The sequence below is a fragment of the Musa acuminata genome, chromosome BXJ3-4 (assembly GCF_036884655.1).
Source record: "Musa acuminata AAA Group cultivar baxijiao chromosome BXJ3-4, Cavendish_Baxijiao_AAA, whole genome shotgun sequence".
NCBI lineage: Eukaryota > Viridiplantae > Streptophyta > Magnoliopsida > Zingiberales > Musaceae > Musa > Musa acuminata.
The window spans coordinates 11,494,798-11,511,560 of record NC_088352.1 but is presented as its reverse complement, the minus strand read 5'-3'; the positions used below and the strand labels follow the sequence as shown (position 1 = coordinate 11,511,560).

The following is a 16,763-nucleotide window of genomic DNA, read 5'->3' as shown; positions in this document are numbered from 1 at the left end:
TGCTGGCGAGGCCAAAGGCCCACATCAAAGGTTAGTCCATTGCATCTCCAGAAGGCCCATGACCCGACCCGGCAAGTGTATGAGGTTCCAAGAGAACGAGAAGCAGCAGCAGCCAAATGTGATGATGATGATAACATTAATAGTAATTATTATTAAAATCATTAAGTTATGGAATTAAAATGGGCATCAAATAGGATAAAAAAAATAAATCTCGCCGTTGCCGGGGATCGAACCCGGGTCACCCGCGTGACAGGCGGGAATACTCACCACTATACTACAACGACTTTGATGTGGTAGTTGGAAATATTATTATTTTTATATATTAATATAGACTTAGAGATTCATTGAATCCGGACCAGGCTTTTAATCTGGACGGCGACACGATACGGGTTCATGCTCAGATGGTCCTATTCAGACGACAGTTTCTCATCGTCCGATTTGACACCAATGGTTGTGATCGATCTAGCAGCTTGCCACATCCTTGATGTGATATGGCAAACTTTCAGCGGGTCGTCCTCGGACTCGAGGAAACGTAGCAGACGCCGGCGGGGCCCACCAGAGGCGAATAACATGAGCCACGTGGGTGGTCAGCCGAATGCACCAACCTCTTGACACTGGCGCTTCACCATGCAGTGTGCAGTGTGCAGTTTGCAGTGTGCATTGCATCGATTCCTTCCATGGAGTTGGTGTACATCTTTCCTCCTCGAGGAGACTCACTTACCTGCTTTGCTGGTAAAAGTTCAACCCATAGAAGCGTAGCGACAACCACAAAAAGACCTTCGTCCATCTTATCCAATGACACCACCATGAGCTCATCCTGTTCCCACTAAACACCCTCGGACGGACGTCCTTGAGGTTGCGAGTTCCAAAACGATGAATCACCTCCGTCATTTGTCGTAAATTTGTCTAACGAGAGAGGGTGACACGAGGCAGGTCTAAACGGATAAAGATTTATTGGTTGAGATTAAAGTAAGGAGTTATCTGACAGCATCCATTTAGGTCACAATAGAATATACCCTTTCCTGAGGTTGCTGCTCCTCTTCATTTATTAGAAGCCCCTCCACCACCACCTTGGGTTCCCCAATACCAAACCAGTAGAGAGGGAGGGAAAGGGAGAGACATGGAGAAGTCTCTTGCATGGGCTTCCTGCGGCGAGGAGGAGAAGGCCTGTGTGGGTTGGATCAAGAGGTACTTCAACGACTGTGTGTGGAGTCCAAGTGGTGAGCTATCTTTCGGCCTCGGCATGATCAGCCTCTTGTGCTGGGGGATAGCAGAGATCCCACAGATCATCACCAACTTTCACAGCAAGTCTGGCCATGGCGTCTCCTTTGCTTTCCTCCTCACCTGGGTCATCGGGTCCGTTCCCTTAAATATTTCTCCTCTTACGGTAGCGCACTGCTAATCATATGATCGTGGCACACTAGTTCATATGAAGCTTTTCAGCAGTTGTTATCTTCTCTCGATGCAGTGACATCTTCAACCTGGTGGGTTGCCTTCTCGAACCAGTAACGGTGAGCATTATTAATTTGAAGTTCTAGCTCAGATCTTTTCGCATTAAAGCGTTGTAGATCTTATCTACTAAAGAAGTTCATACGGTTTGTTGGCTGCAGTTGCCTACCCAGCTCTATACAGCGCTGGTAAGAACATTTAGGGCCCTGCCATCTGTTTGAAGCTCTTCCTTTTGGGATTTAAACGAGACAGCGTAAATCCATGTATAAATCTAGACTTGAATTCAATGGTGCAGTTATACACGGCCACCACAGTTGTTTTAGTGCTGCAGACTCTGTACTATGATTACTGGGTAAGATGGTGGAAGAAGAGAGGTTTACAGGCTCCACTAGAGGTCATCATTCCGCCACCATTCTTATCCAGCGTGTACTTGGTATATATTTTTTGTATATGCTTAATAAAACTTCGTCGTCATGATTGATAGGTTGAGGAAGGCAGCTGCAAACGTTTGAATCCAAAGAATGAGGATCTCAGCCGACCCTTACCGACTCTCACTGCCTCGCGGAGAACATCGTCTCGTGTAGATGTATACTATACGTACGTGTGACTTCTCTCCACTAGCCAAACAATGAACTGAAACAAGTCCCAATCTCTAATTAATCATGCATCTCTGCTTTGCGTGCGCATATGGTCGCAGGTCAGCAAGGTCTTTGGCGAGCAGTGGGACTCCACCGTGTCGGTCGTCCTACCTTGGAATTGGGCCAGCTCGCAGTGGTCCGTCGGCCTCCGGGTACATGGAGTCGTCGGGTTCTGATGAGGAGGGCTCGCCGAGGCACCAATCACGGAGCAGCGGCGTGAGCAATCCCAAGAAAGTTGTCGCTCGCTCGGTGAGTCGTTTGTGACATGGCATAAAATTCTGGCAGTGATGTACTAATCTTCCTGGCCTAAGGTTATGGCAGGTTAGCTATGGAACTTTTGCAGCTGGCGCAGCCAGTCTACCATTTCAAACCAAAGCTTTAATGGAAGTACAGACAGGATTAGCAGTAGGAAGAACCGTGCAGGTCTATGGGGTTGGATAGACTACAAACTTTAGATCACAACTAGTGTTCAATGGAACTGGTGAATTACTGTTCTCTTTCTGATGCTTCAGGAAGGAGGCATAAGATCATTGGAAGGGAACACTTATGGGCTGCTGTTAGGATGGATTATGGCGGCCATTTACACGGGAGGCCGCCTGCCCCAAATATATTTGAATGTGAGCGGATATGCTTATCTTCCATTCCAATATTCTGACATCTGATACTGTATACTGTTTCACTTTTAATCATATTTGAATTCATGTGTATCGAACAGATTAAGCGTGGGAGTGTGGAGGTCAGACCTAAAATTTCAGCATTTCATTTGAATTCCAAACTCTGATACACAAACGATATCTATTTGCAGGGATTAAATCCTCTGATGTTCTTGTTTGCACTCATTGCCAATGCTACTTATGTCGGAAGGTTCTTTCTCCTCGATTCCGGCTTCCAAAAAAAACACACCTTATAAGTAACATCCTTTTTCTTGATGCAGCATACTCTCGAGGAGTGTCGAGTGGGAAAGAATCAAGGCTAATGCACCTTGGTTGCTGGATGCAATCGTTTGTGTGCTCCTTGATCTCTTTGTATCCTTCCCTCTTCCTGTCTATCTTCATTCATTTCTTAGTTCTTGAATGCTTCGGATTCTTTTACTGCCTGTTTTGAATTGACCCAATTTTTCATCAGATCATCATACAGTTTGTCTACTACAAGCTCGTGCACAAAAGGATGGCAAACAATGAAGATGACTACCAAGGCTTTACAGAAACCAAAAAGAACCTTTTCTGAAAGCTGTGGGGTGTGTGGTAGGTATTCTGCCTAAGGATGCAATGTATGTATAGTTAAGATGCATCCACTTGTATCTGTTGTTGCCTTGATGAAGTTGAGTGAACTTTGACTCATATTTACCAGTAGCTGTATGCCATGGAATTTCTTTGCTCCCTAAATTACTTGTTGTCTCGAAATGGCTCCTCTAAGATCGATCGCAGGTACGAATTCCAGGTTATAATTCACATACCAAGATACTGAGCATCATCCTGCTATGGTATATTTATGCTTCTCTTCATGTACGTCGACGACTATTACCAATATACAAGGCACTTCACCATTTAGTCGATGATATTTCCAACATGGGCAGCCCCAATCAGGGTGCTTCTGCGTCCATGACAGTCACAGCAAGGCCAGGACGAAGCAGAACACTCTTCTGCAGGGCGTGACAGAGAGAAGGCTCCTCCGTCTCTCCTGAGCTCATTGAACCGGTTGACGTCGAAGTTGCGGGCTTTCATCAGCCGCTTCCGCTTGGCGGCGAGGCGGCTCTCGAAGAAGCCCTCGAAGGAGGGGTCCCTTGAAGTGCGAAGGAAGAAGGCGTAGCCGGCCATGAAGTAGAGGGAGGTGACGTAGAAGCAGATGGGCTCCATCACGTCCCACGACAGCTCCCAGAAGGTGAGTCGCATGAAGCCGGCGGTCTGCAGCGCCAGGAAGGCCAGCCCGCACCACATCTCCCTCTTCACGAGGGCCTCCGCCTTCACGTCGATCTCCGCCTTCTTTTCCTCCATCGCCTTCAACTCTCTACTTCGTGGATCGCTCTGGGATGATAGCGACGGTGGAATCATGCTCTCGATCGCTTTGGTCACCTGGAGATCCATTTGGAACAGTTTCAGCTACCTTTGTTCGATTGCAGAGAAGCAAGAGGCGCAGAGAAAAGAAAATAGGCATGCGCTGCTCGCCATTTCAGGGCGGACGAAGACGATGTCCCCCAAGACGATGACGGCGCCGGACTCGTCCAACGCTCTCCCCAGACCCGCACCCTCCTCCATACCCCCCGCCACCTCCCCGCACACCTGCGAGAACTCGGAGTAGGAAAGGCAGGCCCTCCCTGTCCCCCTCAACCTCGCCCTCGCCACCTCCATCCTCGCCGCCCGCGCCACCTTCCTCGCCTCCGCCACCGAGACTGCCGCATCGTCCATCCTCTTCGTCGTCGGCGGAAGCAGCCCTTCCAGTCGGATCCGGCTACCGTTCATCTCCCGGATGCGGTCCATCAGCTCGTCTCCGACCGGAAGCGCGAGCCTGGCCGGTGGCGTAGTTGCCGCATGGAAGAACGGCCGACGCTGGAGGAACTGGCGGAGGAGCCCAGGCTCATCGGCGCCGGATCCAGGGAGAAGCCTCCGGAGGAGCGACGTGGCGGGAGGGGGAGGAGGTATCGCCTCGGGGGAGGCGATCTTGGCGACGTTGGAGAAACGGCTAGCCACCATCTTGCGCAGGGCCATCGTCGAGAAAGGGAGTTTTCTACTTCTTCTTCTTCTTCTTCTTCTCCCTCTTTTCACTCTGTGTGCGTCCTGTTTCCGAGACACTCTGCTCGTTAATTTTGAACGGAATGGAGGAGAAGGTTGGCCATTTTATAGGGTGACGGACGACGATGAGAGAAATCCTTCGTGATTCATACATCACGATCATTGTTTGGATTCTCCACCAGCAGTTGGATTCGCTCAGATGTACCGTATATGATTGGAGATACGCGTACTTGACCAAATTTCCGTTATCCCAAGCGCGCGGCTCTCCGACCACAAACCGCCTCTCGTTAAATTAATTACCTGTGCAACGTTCGACAAACACCAATACATTTATGCGCCACATCGTGCATTTGCGGTTTCGATGATGACATGACTCGTTCACTCATCTCTCTTGGTCGAGTCTGGGTTCAGCAAAGCAGTCAAGTCGATACCCTTAAGCTATTGCAATCATGTAATATCAATTCTTTTGATTTGTTTAAATGGTATCTCGAAATGGAACCACGAAGTCATTGAAAGGCATGGCTAACGCCAAAGAAAGCTCTGCTGTGCAATGTTGGATTCCACATAGTAAGGCCTTAGTCGATGTCTACTGGGATCCCAACATAAATGTTGGCATTTCCTTGGTGTTGTTCGGGGTGTTGTGCCACGCATAGAGGAATTTTGAGTCAGCTCCCTGGATAGCGGACGCGCAATACGTCGAGCAATTTGCATTCATCATTCCACAGACGATGGGAATGATGACTACCTCAGACATGGCTAATGCTTCTGCTCCTGTAAAACACCGACACACACAAAGACTAATAATATGACTTCATAATGCCCTCGATGTAACGTGTCGATCGTCAGAGTCTGCGTTTACAGAGTGTTTCGAAAGCTATACAGGATCGCATTATTGTCATCTGGACGGCAGCAAAAGTTGGTCCTTCAATATGCATTCTGACCTGTGCTTCTTGCATCCGAGTAAGCCAACTTGCTCCATAATATAATCACCAGCCAGAGTCGATCGACTCTGAGTTGATTCTTGAGAGCTAAATCCATAAGGAGTTGCTTTCATCACGGAGCATCAATTTGGTTAGGCAGGAATGGCTTGTGACGGCAAGATCCTTCCAACCACAACCGGCACTAATGTCACCGGTCACTCACTAGTTGATGCAATTTGGTTGCATGATGCAGCCTCAAATCCCTGAACAAGGGGAAAAGTAAGATCCTTCGGCAACAGTGACACACACCATTCCACTGGATTCATGACATCACGATGATTCCTCCTCTGTTCCATCCCACCAGTAGGCTTTTACATACACTAGGATAAAGCAGAATACAAGTGCCTTCAATATTCACCATAATTCATTCATGAAGATTCTTCTCGAGCATGTGTCAGAAAATTCCTAAGCACCGATATGTTTGATGGAGAACTCAAATCAAACATGTCGAGATAAAACATTTCTCTAACAATTGCTTAAACTGAATCGATGGCATCGATTACAAAAATGAAAACCATCTTTCATAAAAAGCAGAGTGAACGAGGTTAGTGTCTTCCCAGTTACTGGTTTTGTGGATCAAAAGAAATCTTTTCACGAGTGCTCTAAACAAATGTGCAGATAGATACTAAGCTACCAAAAGTATTGGAAAGGTTGCAAGAATAAAGAGGAAAGAATGTTGATGCAATTGGCTTCTGATTAGACATTCTAGTGAACACCAAGTCGACGTCCAACGAGCCCCAGCGAATTCTTAAAAGAGATACATATCTCAGAAGTGCAGGGAACACTCGAGGAGGAATCCTAAATTGGGTGATTCCACACTGGAATGGTGGAAGCACCATTGGAGAGTTACTAACGACAGGAGAGGAATATGGGTTGGCCCCCAAATTCCTCCGTGAAAGCAACTCAGATTCTTGGACAAAAGAAGTTGACACAGTGTTTGATCTTGATGAAGGAGGGGGGAACGACTCTTGGTGACCGATCCAAGGAACACGGTTCCTTATTCTTTCCTCTGCTACATAGAGTTCTTCTTTGCTTTTCCTTCTTTTGTGGGCTTCAGTTGCATAAAGTTGACATCAAGTGTTCGATGCAGCTTGTTGGATATGACCATTATTTACTCTCATCAGTGTCAACAAGTGATCGAGTTTCTAGAATGCAGAATTCCATGGCGGCTTGATGCCTTGTCATGCTCCTGGCCACAAATCCATGAACATAAAAGAATTAACGTATTTCTTTTCTTTTATTTTAGGGAAAAGGCACAGGTTCTTCGATATCAGCCATGCAGCTTCTTTCTCCTCTTTGTATCGCCTACTGTGAAGCCATGGAGCTACAATATATTCTCTCTCATCCTAAGAGAAACACTAGCATCAACAATAATAAATATAAGTATAAAAAAAATTATAATACTACTGTTATGCAGAGTGAGATCAAATAATAATAGTATAAATATGAAATATGTATTTTTCAATGCCATTGAGAAAATCTTTATCCGAAAACTTTAACAGTATAGATATGTAATGAGAACTAGACTATCTTTTCTTCTTTTTCTATCTTTTACAAGACTGTTACGAGCGATGAAGGTTCCTATCCTAATATAATATTTTAATTATATTAATAATAATAAAAATTAATTTTATGATTTTGTTTAGATCACTGATTTAGCTTTATGATCGTTGAATTTTATCTCGATACTTGATGTGTTTAACTCAATTGCCAAATCATTGTATATACTTTGTGATATATCGTAGTAATTTTCTTCAGAATTATAAGTAGTTCTATGCATTATGATATAAAATATTTTATGGTTAGAGAACAAATTCATAAATAATTTATATGAACTTAAGTTTCATTGTATTGATTGTTGAGTCATTCACTTATGACTTATAACCATAGTGCTTAAAAGAATATGTTATTATGAGGTTTGTGAGCAACTCATAAAAATATATGATGATATATATTTTTGATGTATATTATATTAAAAAAGAAGTTATGTTTGTATCACCTACCGTGAAGCATGACTATGTTCTTTCTCCTATTATTAAGGAATCATATTATAATTGGACTTTCTATTGACTAATAACCAAAATCAGAATCCAATCATTTCTATAATATATCTTACGTAATTAAATAGGACCTCATAATCTAACATTTTCTTACTTGGTCTATTAATTGATAAAATATTTAAAAAATTAAAATCAAAATAAATAAAATAAAAATTTATTAAAAATAATTTTATTTGATTAGATTATAAAACTTTTTAAAAATATTTTATAAATTTTATAAAATAAGTCAATAAATCTAATAAACATAATACTACATTAAGTTTGACTATAGTAATATATCATTAATATCATACTTCCTTCTACTAATACTGTTAGCTCTTACTTATAAAGTCCAAAAGACCCTTACAATTTATCTCATTAAGATAATCCAATTAGCATATTAAACTATAGTATGTACATATATAAAAATATGAACAAAATAGTAGAAATAAATAGTTTAATTATAAAAATAAAATATCAATTATAATATTATATTATATATATATATATATATATCACCAAATCTCTAAAGTTATTTATAAATCCAATCATAAAAATATATTCTTTTAAATACTCTAGGTTATAAGTCATAAGTGAATGACTCAACAATCAATATAATAAAACTCAAGTTTTTAATTGATATTAATTATTTTTTATTTTTTTTCTTTAAACATCAATTACTTTATACCATAATGCATATAATTGTTAGAGTACTTATAATTCTTAAGTAAAAAAATTACTACGATATATCATAAAGTATATATAGTGATTTGACAATTAAGTTAAACATACTAAGTCCTAAAATAAAATTTTATAGTTATAAAGCTTTATTGGTAGCCTCAAAGAAAATCATAAAATTAATTTTTATTATTAATAATATAATAATATATTATTTTATAATTTTTCTTGTAAATTACCCCTTCAACTAATAATTATAAAATGTAAAGTGGACTTCCTAGTATCAATACAATTTATAGAATCAATATATGAAAATATCATCATTTTAAACTGATCTAATTTCATATATATATATATATATATATATATATATATATATATATATATATATATATATATATATATATATATATATATATATATATATATATATGAGCATATAATCTTTTTTCTCTTTTAGATATTTTATTATTTTTTAATGATCTTTTAGTGTATCATTTCCCGATAACTCTAATACCTACCAATATTCTAACTATAAAATTAATATTTAATATGGTATAAGCTTAAACATGTAATATAATTCTAATTGTATATACATAAGGAATATTTTTCTTATATTATTCTTTTTCAAGTCATTTTAAAAATACTTATTTTAATTAAATTTTTTTTACTTATGTCATTTGTTGAATAAAGCTGCATACTAAATTTTAGTTAGTTATTTTATTAATATATCAATTTAATAATTTATTAGTAAATTTAAATTAATCTTTAAAATATTCTAATGTGCTAGTTGTAAACTATAATAAAATCTAAATATTATTAATAATTATCATGAAATTGAGTCTTTTAAAAAAAAAATTTATTATTTATTTAATAGAACTCTTAGTATTTTATGGTTTGATCCTTTCAACTAGTCTGATTAAGATATAAACACTAATGCAAATTGCATATGCTCAAGTTCTTTATAATAAATTATTCTAAAAATATATAGGGATATTTATAAAAATCAAATCAATGAAGTACCACTATAATAATATAATATAATATTAATACTTTAAGTTTTTTAATAAATATTGAACTATTTATATCTTCTCCATTTTATTTTTAGGTGAAATATTGACATATATAGTGTTCACACAAAATTATTTATAGAGGACTCTGGAATAATATTGCTACCATTTAGTATTCAATATAAAATAGTATCATTCTACCTCATCATATAATTATTCAAAGTAAATTCTCCTTTAGCCTTTCTAAATCTCTTAATTATGTGTTATTATAAATATTATTTTTCTTGATGTTAATAAAGACTAATTATTTAATATAATTTTATAAGTTATTGATCGAGACCATTTGGTAGCTATAAGACCAATACAATAATATAAAATATAATTTAAATTATTTTTATAAATAATATAATATTTATCACAATTTACATCCTATAAACTTATCATTCCAAGCTACTTTGACAACTACCAATAAAATAAAACTTAGGAATATGAGTTATAAATAATATTCATCAAAAATTTTAATTTAATTTATGTTGAAATAGTTTAATAATAATAAAATAATAATCATAATAATTATCAAACATTAATCAACATAAAAGAAAACTCATATGATAACTATAATCATGTTGAAAAAAATAAATATTATTTTATAATTTTAAACAGATATGTGAATAACTAAATAAATATCAAAGAATGATAATTATATTTTTATTTATCATATTCAAAATTTTATAAATATGTCACATGAAAAATAGAAAAGAAAACCTTAATTTATATTTGTTTAAATTTTGTATTAGACTCTTACACCAGTCAATTATATTAAATTGTATAGGTCTAAAATTAAACTACTCAAATTTAGCATATAGATTTTGGCTGACCATTTGACTAATTAGAATCATCAAAATTAAAATTTATCAAAGTCAAAAATTGAGAATTTGATTTTTTTCGAATTCGATTTAAACTTGGTTAGGTCAAATCTAAATCCAATCAGTAGTCAAAATATAATCATGATCAAGTCTGAACAAAATATATGATTAAAATAAATTAAACTAATTAATTTTATAATTAAGGATATAAGAAAAAAATTAATTTTCAAAGGGTAAAATTATAATTTTATATGGGATATATAATAGAAACATTCAATTTCTAGAAAATATAACTAGAAGAATAAATTAACAGACATAAATTGAAATTATTTGATTTTCGAGGGATAAAAATATATTTTTATTTAAAAAAGAAAGAATAAATTTTAGTCATTGCTATTGCATTTCACCATGCCCACACGGTCTAGTCTTGCTGGTAATGTACCAACACCATAAATGTTCTTAAGCGATTTATCAATGACCTTACTATCGTCGCACTGTGTCACCACATTGTGTCATCATACCCATGCGTGGTTATACGCATGCATCATCCGACAACCCACGATTGCCATGACACATGGCTATGCCCATGCTTCCGCTTGTGCAATTGTTGGTCTTCAGCGTCTAGTTGACACCGACAATGACTAGCAAATGCCTCAATTGCATTACTACGGTCGCCATATGTAACGATGTTGCAGCAATCATCATAAATACTACATGCAGCAGTGTTGCTACAATCACCTATGACCAAGGCAAGCTGGCCACTGTAAGGCTGCTGCATATAAGCAATTGTGCATGCGACCGCCGTTGGCTGTCACGCCCTATGTCACTTCCGATATGTACATAGTTGCTGCCCATGATTAGGCTAGAGACCATCGAAGATCGTGGCCCTCGATAATATTATCATTAATAACAAGCTTTCAATGATAGTTTATCAATCAAGAAACCTCGCATTGTTTATAACCAAGCAATAGAACAAAGTACTTAAAAAAATAAATCGATAACATAGATGATTCATTTAAGTATCATAAATCAAAATCGAATAATATCTTTTCGCAAGCAGAGAGTACTAATAAATAGATACAAATACAAAATATATCTAAAATATTTTTATGATTTAAATATTTAATTTTAAAATATAACTCTAATACCATATAAAAATCATAATTACTATATACGGAAGTGGGATTGATCGGAACCCACCATGGCCCAACCCACGGACCTACTTTGCTATGCGTCAACGTCTGAGATAGGATCCCCATGAGATCAATATATATGCCCAACACGTCAGAATACTGAGATGAGGAGGACATCGCATTGGCATCGGAGAATCCCTGAGTTTGACCTGTTGAGTTACCTTCTCAGGTCACCACTCGACAGCGTTGACCACAGGTGGTTTACCGATACAACAATTACCACAATCTATATTCACTCTCTTCGAATGACATGTAAATAATTCAAGCTCAAAGCCTGATCGACGAACCTTTTCCTACAACCCATTTTGACGAGTTTACATCAACTTGGTACCACGGTCAAACGCGTGACGTAGCCCCGAGCTTTGACCACTCGTGCCACGCGGATGTCGCTAGTTGAGCCGCCACGCTTAGATCAACAACGCAGTCGTTCTAACTCTATATAACACAGCTTCTTCCCGACGATGGTGTCACCAGCCGAGTAAAACCACACGGCAAATGAAGAACACGCCCGCTCAATTTCCACCCACATATCAGCATCCAGACGCCCGGTTGGCACCCCAGTCGCCGCCCCGCCACGCCGTGCGCAAGCCTGCGACGAAGCCATGGAGGAAGCCCGTGCTGCCGCCACCGAGGGTGTATCGCGCGGACGCCCGGAGCTTCCGCCAGTTGGTGCAGAGGCTCACCGGCGCACCGAGGCAGCAAACCAGTCGACCACCACACGAAGACGCCGGGCCTACGGCACGCGTGCTGCCGCCATCGGCTTTCGTTCCTGATGTCATAGAGTGCACAGCCGGCGGGGCCTTTCCCGACCTAGAGATCGCGGTGCCAGCACGTCAGAGTGCCATGGCCGACCCTGGATTACCAGAGTTCTTCTCGTCTTCGTCGTATTCGCCTTACATCGACTTGGAGTTCTTTCCATCTGTTGAGTCAGGAGACAGCAGCATCAATGGAGGACTGCAATGACATTGCTTTCGAGTTCGAGCATCATCGCATACTCGCTTCAGAAACTTGCTTCCTTTGAATGCAAAAGAATATGTTTCGATCGCAATAAGCAATCGTCAGTGCGCTGAAATTTTCTGTCAGATATAAAAATTTATTGACGAATAAGCATCGCTTCTAATCTGCTTCAGCATTCTTTCTTTGTGATACGTGTAATCAAGAGGTTTCTGCTGAAATGTTTGCAGATGTAAGCATAGACACCACAATCGAAGATCCATTACAGGGTTATGTTCTACCACAATCGCCGAGCAGATTACTTTATTGTACCAACAAACCATGATCAGCAGGAAGATGATGCAATTCTTCCAGACTTGTGTGCTCCTCTCCTGATCAGATTCAAAGGTTCCACAGCGTACATGGCATGGCAACCAATCATCTGATTAGCTGTTGAAGACCGGCATTGCTAGTGCCAGCGTAACTACTTGGTTGACCACAGTGCAGCTCTGATCCAAGGAATATTCAACCGCTGTCGTTTTCTTCCATCAACCACATTCAGACAATCAAATAGACGAGTTAAAGATGTGAAGACAAATTGTAGTCTGAACAGTAGATGTGATGCAATGGCATCGCGTAGCTGTGGGCACAGAAACCTCGGAATTCATCTGAACAGAGTCAATCATAATTAAGATTGGTTCGAAGTTGCCACATGAGGAGATCGCTACAAGGTTCCTGCAACATATCCTGTGGAAGAGTGGACTAAAACAGAGCATCTTATTCAGTAGCCACCGAATGCAAACAGCTAAAGTAGCGCTCATACATGTGCATGAACGAATAGTTCAGAGTTGTATTCGAACAATCTAATCACGATATTAAAGTGCACCCTACATCATATTCTGAAAAGGTTCAACCCAGAAGTCAAGGAACAAGGAGGACATCGAAGGAAGCTTTCACTTGTGATTTCCTCCTGTTACTGTTGCCCTTTCTCTGGTTGCAGTTCTCGGTCAGACTGGGGGAAATGTCTGAGCCAAAGATGCCATCGTACAAGCTTCGGTTCTATCATTGGTCCGTGTGGTTCTCTTTTGTTGGCCTACTTCCGCTGTAGCTCGTCAGCGGACCAAGCGAAGCTTCCTGTAGAGCGCCTGTTGGAGAGGACTCCAAATGGGGCGTTGAATCCCAGCTATTAGTCAAGAGATGTGATAATGAGCAGTTCCTAATAATGATTCACATTAGGAAAGCGATAGATAATAATCTAGTAAAAATTAATACGGGAGAAATTAGACTCTACAAATTATAATGAAAATAAATATGATGCTTTGCATCACAGAGAACCAAAAAATCTAGTAAAAATTACTAGTTTTTTTATTGTTCGAACAAAAAATCAACCAATTGACTTCGACATATCGAATATATTGTTATTACGAGGAAAATTGATGAATGAAAGCTGCGATACATCTCCGTTCTTTTAAGAACAATCACGTCAGGGCAAGGAGACATGCAGAGAGATAAGTTTGAACGAAGCCGGTGATCATCAAATACTTCTCCATGCATTTTATACTTCGACAATATGATTGACTACTTACTGCCGCTTGATGCAGGAATAATAATCCGCCTTGATGGGCCTGTATTGGAGCATATCCTTCGCATTCAAATATGTACCCCTTTTTTTTTTGGTACCACATCTAAAAGAATAATAACATCAATTATTTGTATATATATATATATATATATATATATATATATATATCAAATAAAACATACAGAAACAATGATAGGATGATTTACCTAGAAAATATTCATATTTTAAATATTTCTCAAAACGTATAACTCTGTTTTTTCCAAACAATATTATTAATTAGTTAAAATTCAAAATATTCTTAAAAATCTTTGTTCATTTTTTTTACCAACTATTACAGTGTTTTCATTTGGTTCATTTTAAATATTTTTCATTAACATTTATAGTATCTTGATTTATAAAATATAATAAATCATCATTTTATTAAAAGAAATGATCACATCTCACGAGGTTCAGATATATTATAAAGTAATAAATTATTCTATAAATAAATATAAAATAAATATATATCATCAACCATACATGCTGGTAGGGATTTATAAAAAGTTATAAAAATAATTTTTAATATTTGTGAAACATATATAAATGTTAATAATTTAATAGGAAATGATAATATATCAATTGATCATAAAATTTATACATAAAAAATAATGATAATTTTTATATAATAAATAAAATTATGCATCAGCTACATGCAATACATACATAATAATCAGATAACGAAAACGTACATCACATCCGATCACATCCGATGGTGTACCCTCCCAATAATAGATGGAAACACATACTTTACGGGATAGATGATCATGGATGTGATGTACGCCTTCGTTATTTGATAATCCATGATCATCAGTAGACTAGTGCATCCATGATCATCATTAGATTGGTTATCCATGTTGGAAGTGCAACATGTGAAAGGAGATATGGGCTCAGCACACTGAGAAGCCACCAATAAACATAGTATAGAGGATCATACACCAAGTATAATCTCCTATAATATTTGATCACACCAATTTCTTAGATACATGCGTGAATGAATGGATGATCATGTAAATAAACGATCAAATAACAAGGCATACATCACACCCGATGATGCACTGTGATGAGCTCGTAACTCATTTCATATGTTGCACTTCCAACATGGACCACTAATCTAGCCATATATAGACTATATGATAACAATTATATCAATATCATAAACTTAAAAAATATATAAATAATAATTATTTTTATATTATATATTCAAATAATTTTTTTTTAATTTATCACATCCTAAAGATATGAAACATCAATATCTTAATAGTCCTCAATCAACAAAAACCCTAATTGGAATAACTTAATTGACATAAGCCAAACTTAATTCAATTATGACCAAACGGAACTAACCTCAAATCCTTATAGAACCGGTTTGGAATCATCATAGACTAGTTTAATGTAGATTTGATTGATCTCGATTAGATTAAGTAGGTTTGAACTAGTCAAGTTGGTTTGGAATCACCGTAAACCAACTTTAATCGATCAAACATATCTAATTTAGTCAATTAACGAGTTCAAACTAATAAAGGGAGAAGAAATCAAACTATGTTATATAATACTAGACCAAATCAAACCGACCCACTTAAGTCTTGGATGGGTCACATGTGTCACATGTGCTTGTATCAAGTAATAGGTTGGACTGAGGTATAATAGGTTGGATAGAGGAGCGACAATGTGTCTAGAGCTAATCACATAGTTGGGCAGGCTCAACTTCATGGATTAGGCTAAGCCTCACTCACAAGTTGGGTTAAACCTGACCATTGAACAGGGCCATGCTTGGCAAGTGGGTTGGGTTATGCTTAGATACACGAATTGAGGTCATGTTTAACCATATAAACTGAGTCATACATAGCTACATAAGTTGGACCATACTTAGCCACATAGGTTTGGTTGTACCCTGTCACATGGGTTGGTTGCTACTTGGTCATATGAGTTGGATTGTACGTTGCCACATAGGTTGAGTCGTACATGATCATATGAGCTAAATCGTACCTAGTCACTACTAGTCATAAGTGCCTTGTAAGCTAATTACGTGAGTGATGACACGTGTGACACACTACACCATCTTTTTACTTATTTTTATTATTGATATTTTTTTTTCATTTTATGTTATATATTGTATATTATGATATCAATGAATCTATACAATGAAAATTAGATCGTGATGAGATCACGATAATGAGACTGATTCGCCTTTAAATATAGATCCTAAATAATCTCAGCCATAGATTACTCGAGAGGAACATTCAGATAATCAGACAGACTAGTGTGTCATATACCTGTATATATGATGTAGACGGTTGGTCTCATAGTTGCTCATGTGGGGACATTAGAGATACAATTCTAGTAGTCATTGGAGAATAAGTTCACTAATTGATCCGCTTACGAAATGCTAGATAGTTGATGATACCTTATTGTCTAACAGTAATTCTGTGGTCCTAGCTATGTATCTGGTCCTTAGACTTGAGACACCAAAGATATCCTATATAGTACTCCACTCTTTGATAATGGACTTATAGATTTAGAAGTTTTAGATCTAGCACAACTAGTCATTCAGAGTGATAGCCAACCTTACGAGGGTATTTGAGTGTCAATAAAAGATCATTCGCTCTTGGTATCATAAAAAAAATATC

At 37.9% G+C, this 16,763-nt stretch overlaps 2 protein-coding genes and 1 non-coding gene across 7 annotated transcripts; 1 reads left to right on the top strand and 2 right to left on the bottom strand.

Moving 5' to 3' along the window:
• Nucleotides 1-212: 212 nt before the first annotated feature.
• Nucleotides 213-284, bottom strand: TRNAD-GUC (transfer RNA aspartic acid (anticodon GUC)). The gene has a single exon. It is a non-coding gene; the product is annotated as a tRNA-Asp (tRNA).
• Nucleotides 285-1,024: 740 nt separating this feature from the next.
• On the top strand, nucleotides 1,025-3,654 carry LOC135634672 (uncharacterized). Of its 5 annotated transcripts, XM_065145143.1 has the most exons (13): nucleotides 1,025-1,356; nucleotides 1,469-1,511; nucleotides 1,611-1,637; nucleotides 1,745-1,843; nucleotides 1,934-2,046; nucleotides 2,147-2,336; nucleotides 2,409-2,519; nucleotides 2,600-2,704; nucleotides 2,803-2,823; nucleotides 2,893-2,951; nucleotides 3,022-3,112; nucleotides 3,213-3,331; nucleotides 3,515-3,654. In XM_065145143.1, the coding sequence occupies exons 1-12, from the start codon at nucleotides 1,121-1,123 to the stop codon at nucleotides 3,312-3,314; spliced, it is 1,197 nt and encodes a 398-aa protein (XP_065001215.1). In that variant the 5' UTR covers nucleotides 1,025-1,120; the 3' UTR covers nucleotides 3,315-3,331; nucleotides 3,515-3,654. The 5 variants fall into 5 exon arrangements, with proteins under 5 accessions (XP_065001215.1, XP_065001214.1, XP_065001217.1 ...); XM_065145142.1 differs by lacking the exon at nucleotides 3,515-3,654 and having other exon boundaries at nucleotides 3,213-3,427; XM_065145144.1 differs by lacking the exon at nucleotides 3,515-3,654 and having other exon boundaries at nucleotides 1,026-1,356; nucleotides 2,409-2,510; nucleotides 3,213-3,427.
• Nucleotides 2,825-4,937, bottom strand: LOC135634673 (calcium uniporter protein 2, mitochondrial-like). The gene is made up of 2 exons (XM_065145147.1): nucleotides 4,253-4,937; nucleotides 2,825-4,159 (listed from the first exon to the last, which is right to left on the bottom strand). Exons 1-2 carry the CDS (start codon nucleotides 4,790-4,792, stop codon nucleotides 3,635-3,637), a joined length of 1,065 nt encoding a protein of 354 aa, XP_065001219.1. The 5' UTR covers nucleotides 4,793-4,937; the 3' UTR covers nucleotides 2,825-3,634.
• Between the last annotated feature and the right edge of the window lie 11,826 nt (nucleotides 4,938-16,763).

Coding starts and splice junctions, on each gene's coding strand:
- LOC135634673 (XM_065145147.1), bottom strand. CDS start 4,792: ATGGCCCTGCGCAAGATGGTGGCTAGCCGTTTCTCCAACGTCGCCAAG. Junction 4,160..4,252: donor TCTTCGTCCGCCCTGAAATG/GCGAGCAGCGCA, acceptor ATGGATCTCCAG/GTGACCAAAGCGATCGAGAG.
- LOC135634672 (XM_065145143.1), top strand. CDS start 1,121: ATGGAGAAGTCTCTTGCATGGGCTTCCTGCGGCGAGGAGGAGAAGGCC. Junction 1,357..1,468: donor CTCCTCACCTGGGTCATCGG/GTCCGTTCCCTT, acceptor CTCTCGATGCAG/TGACATCTTCAACCTGGTGG. Junction 2,520..2,599: donor GAACCGTGCAGGTCTATGGG/GTTGGATAGACT, acceptor CTGATGCTTCAG/GAAGGAGGCATAAGATCATT.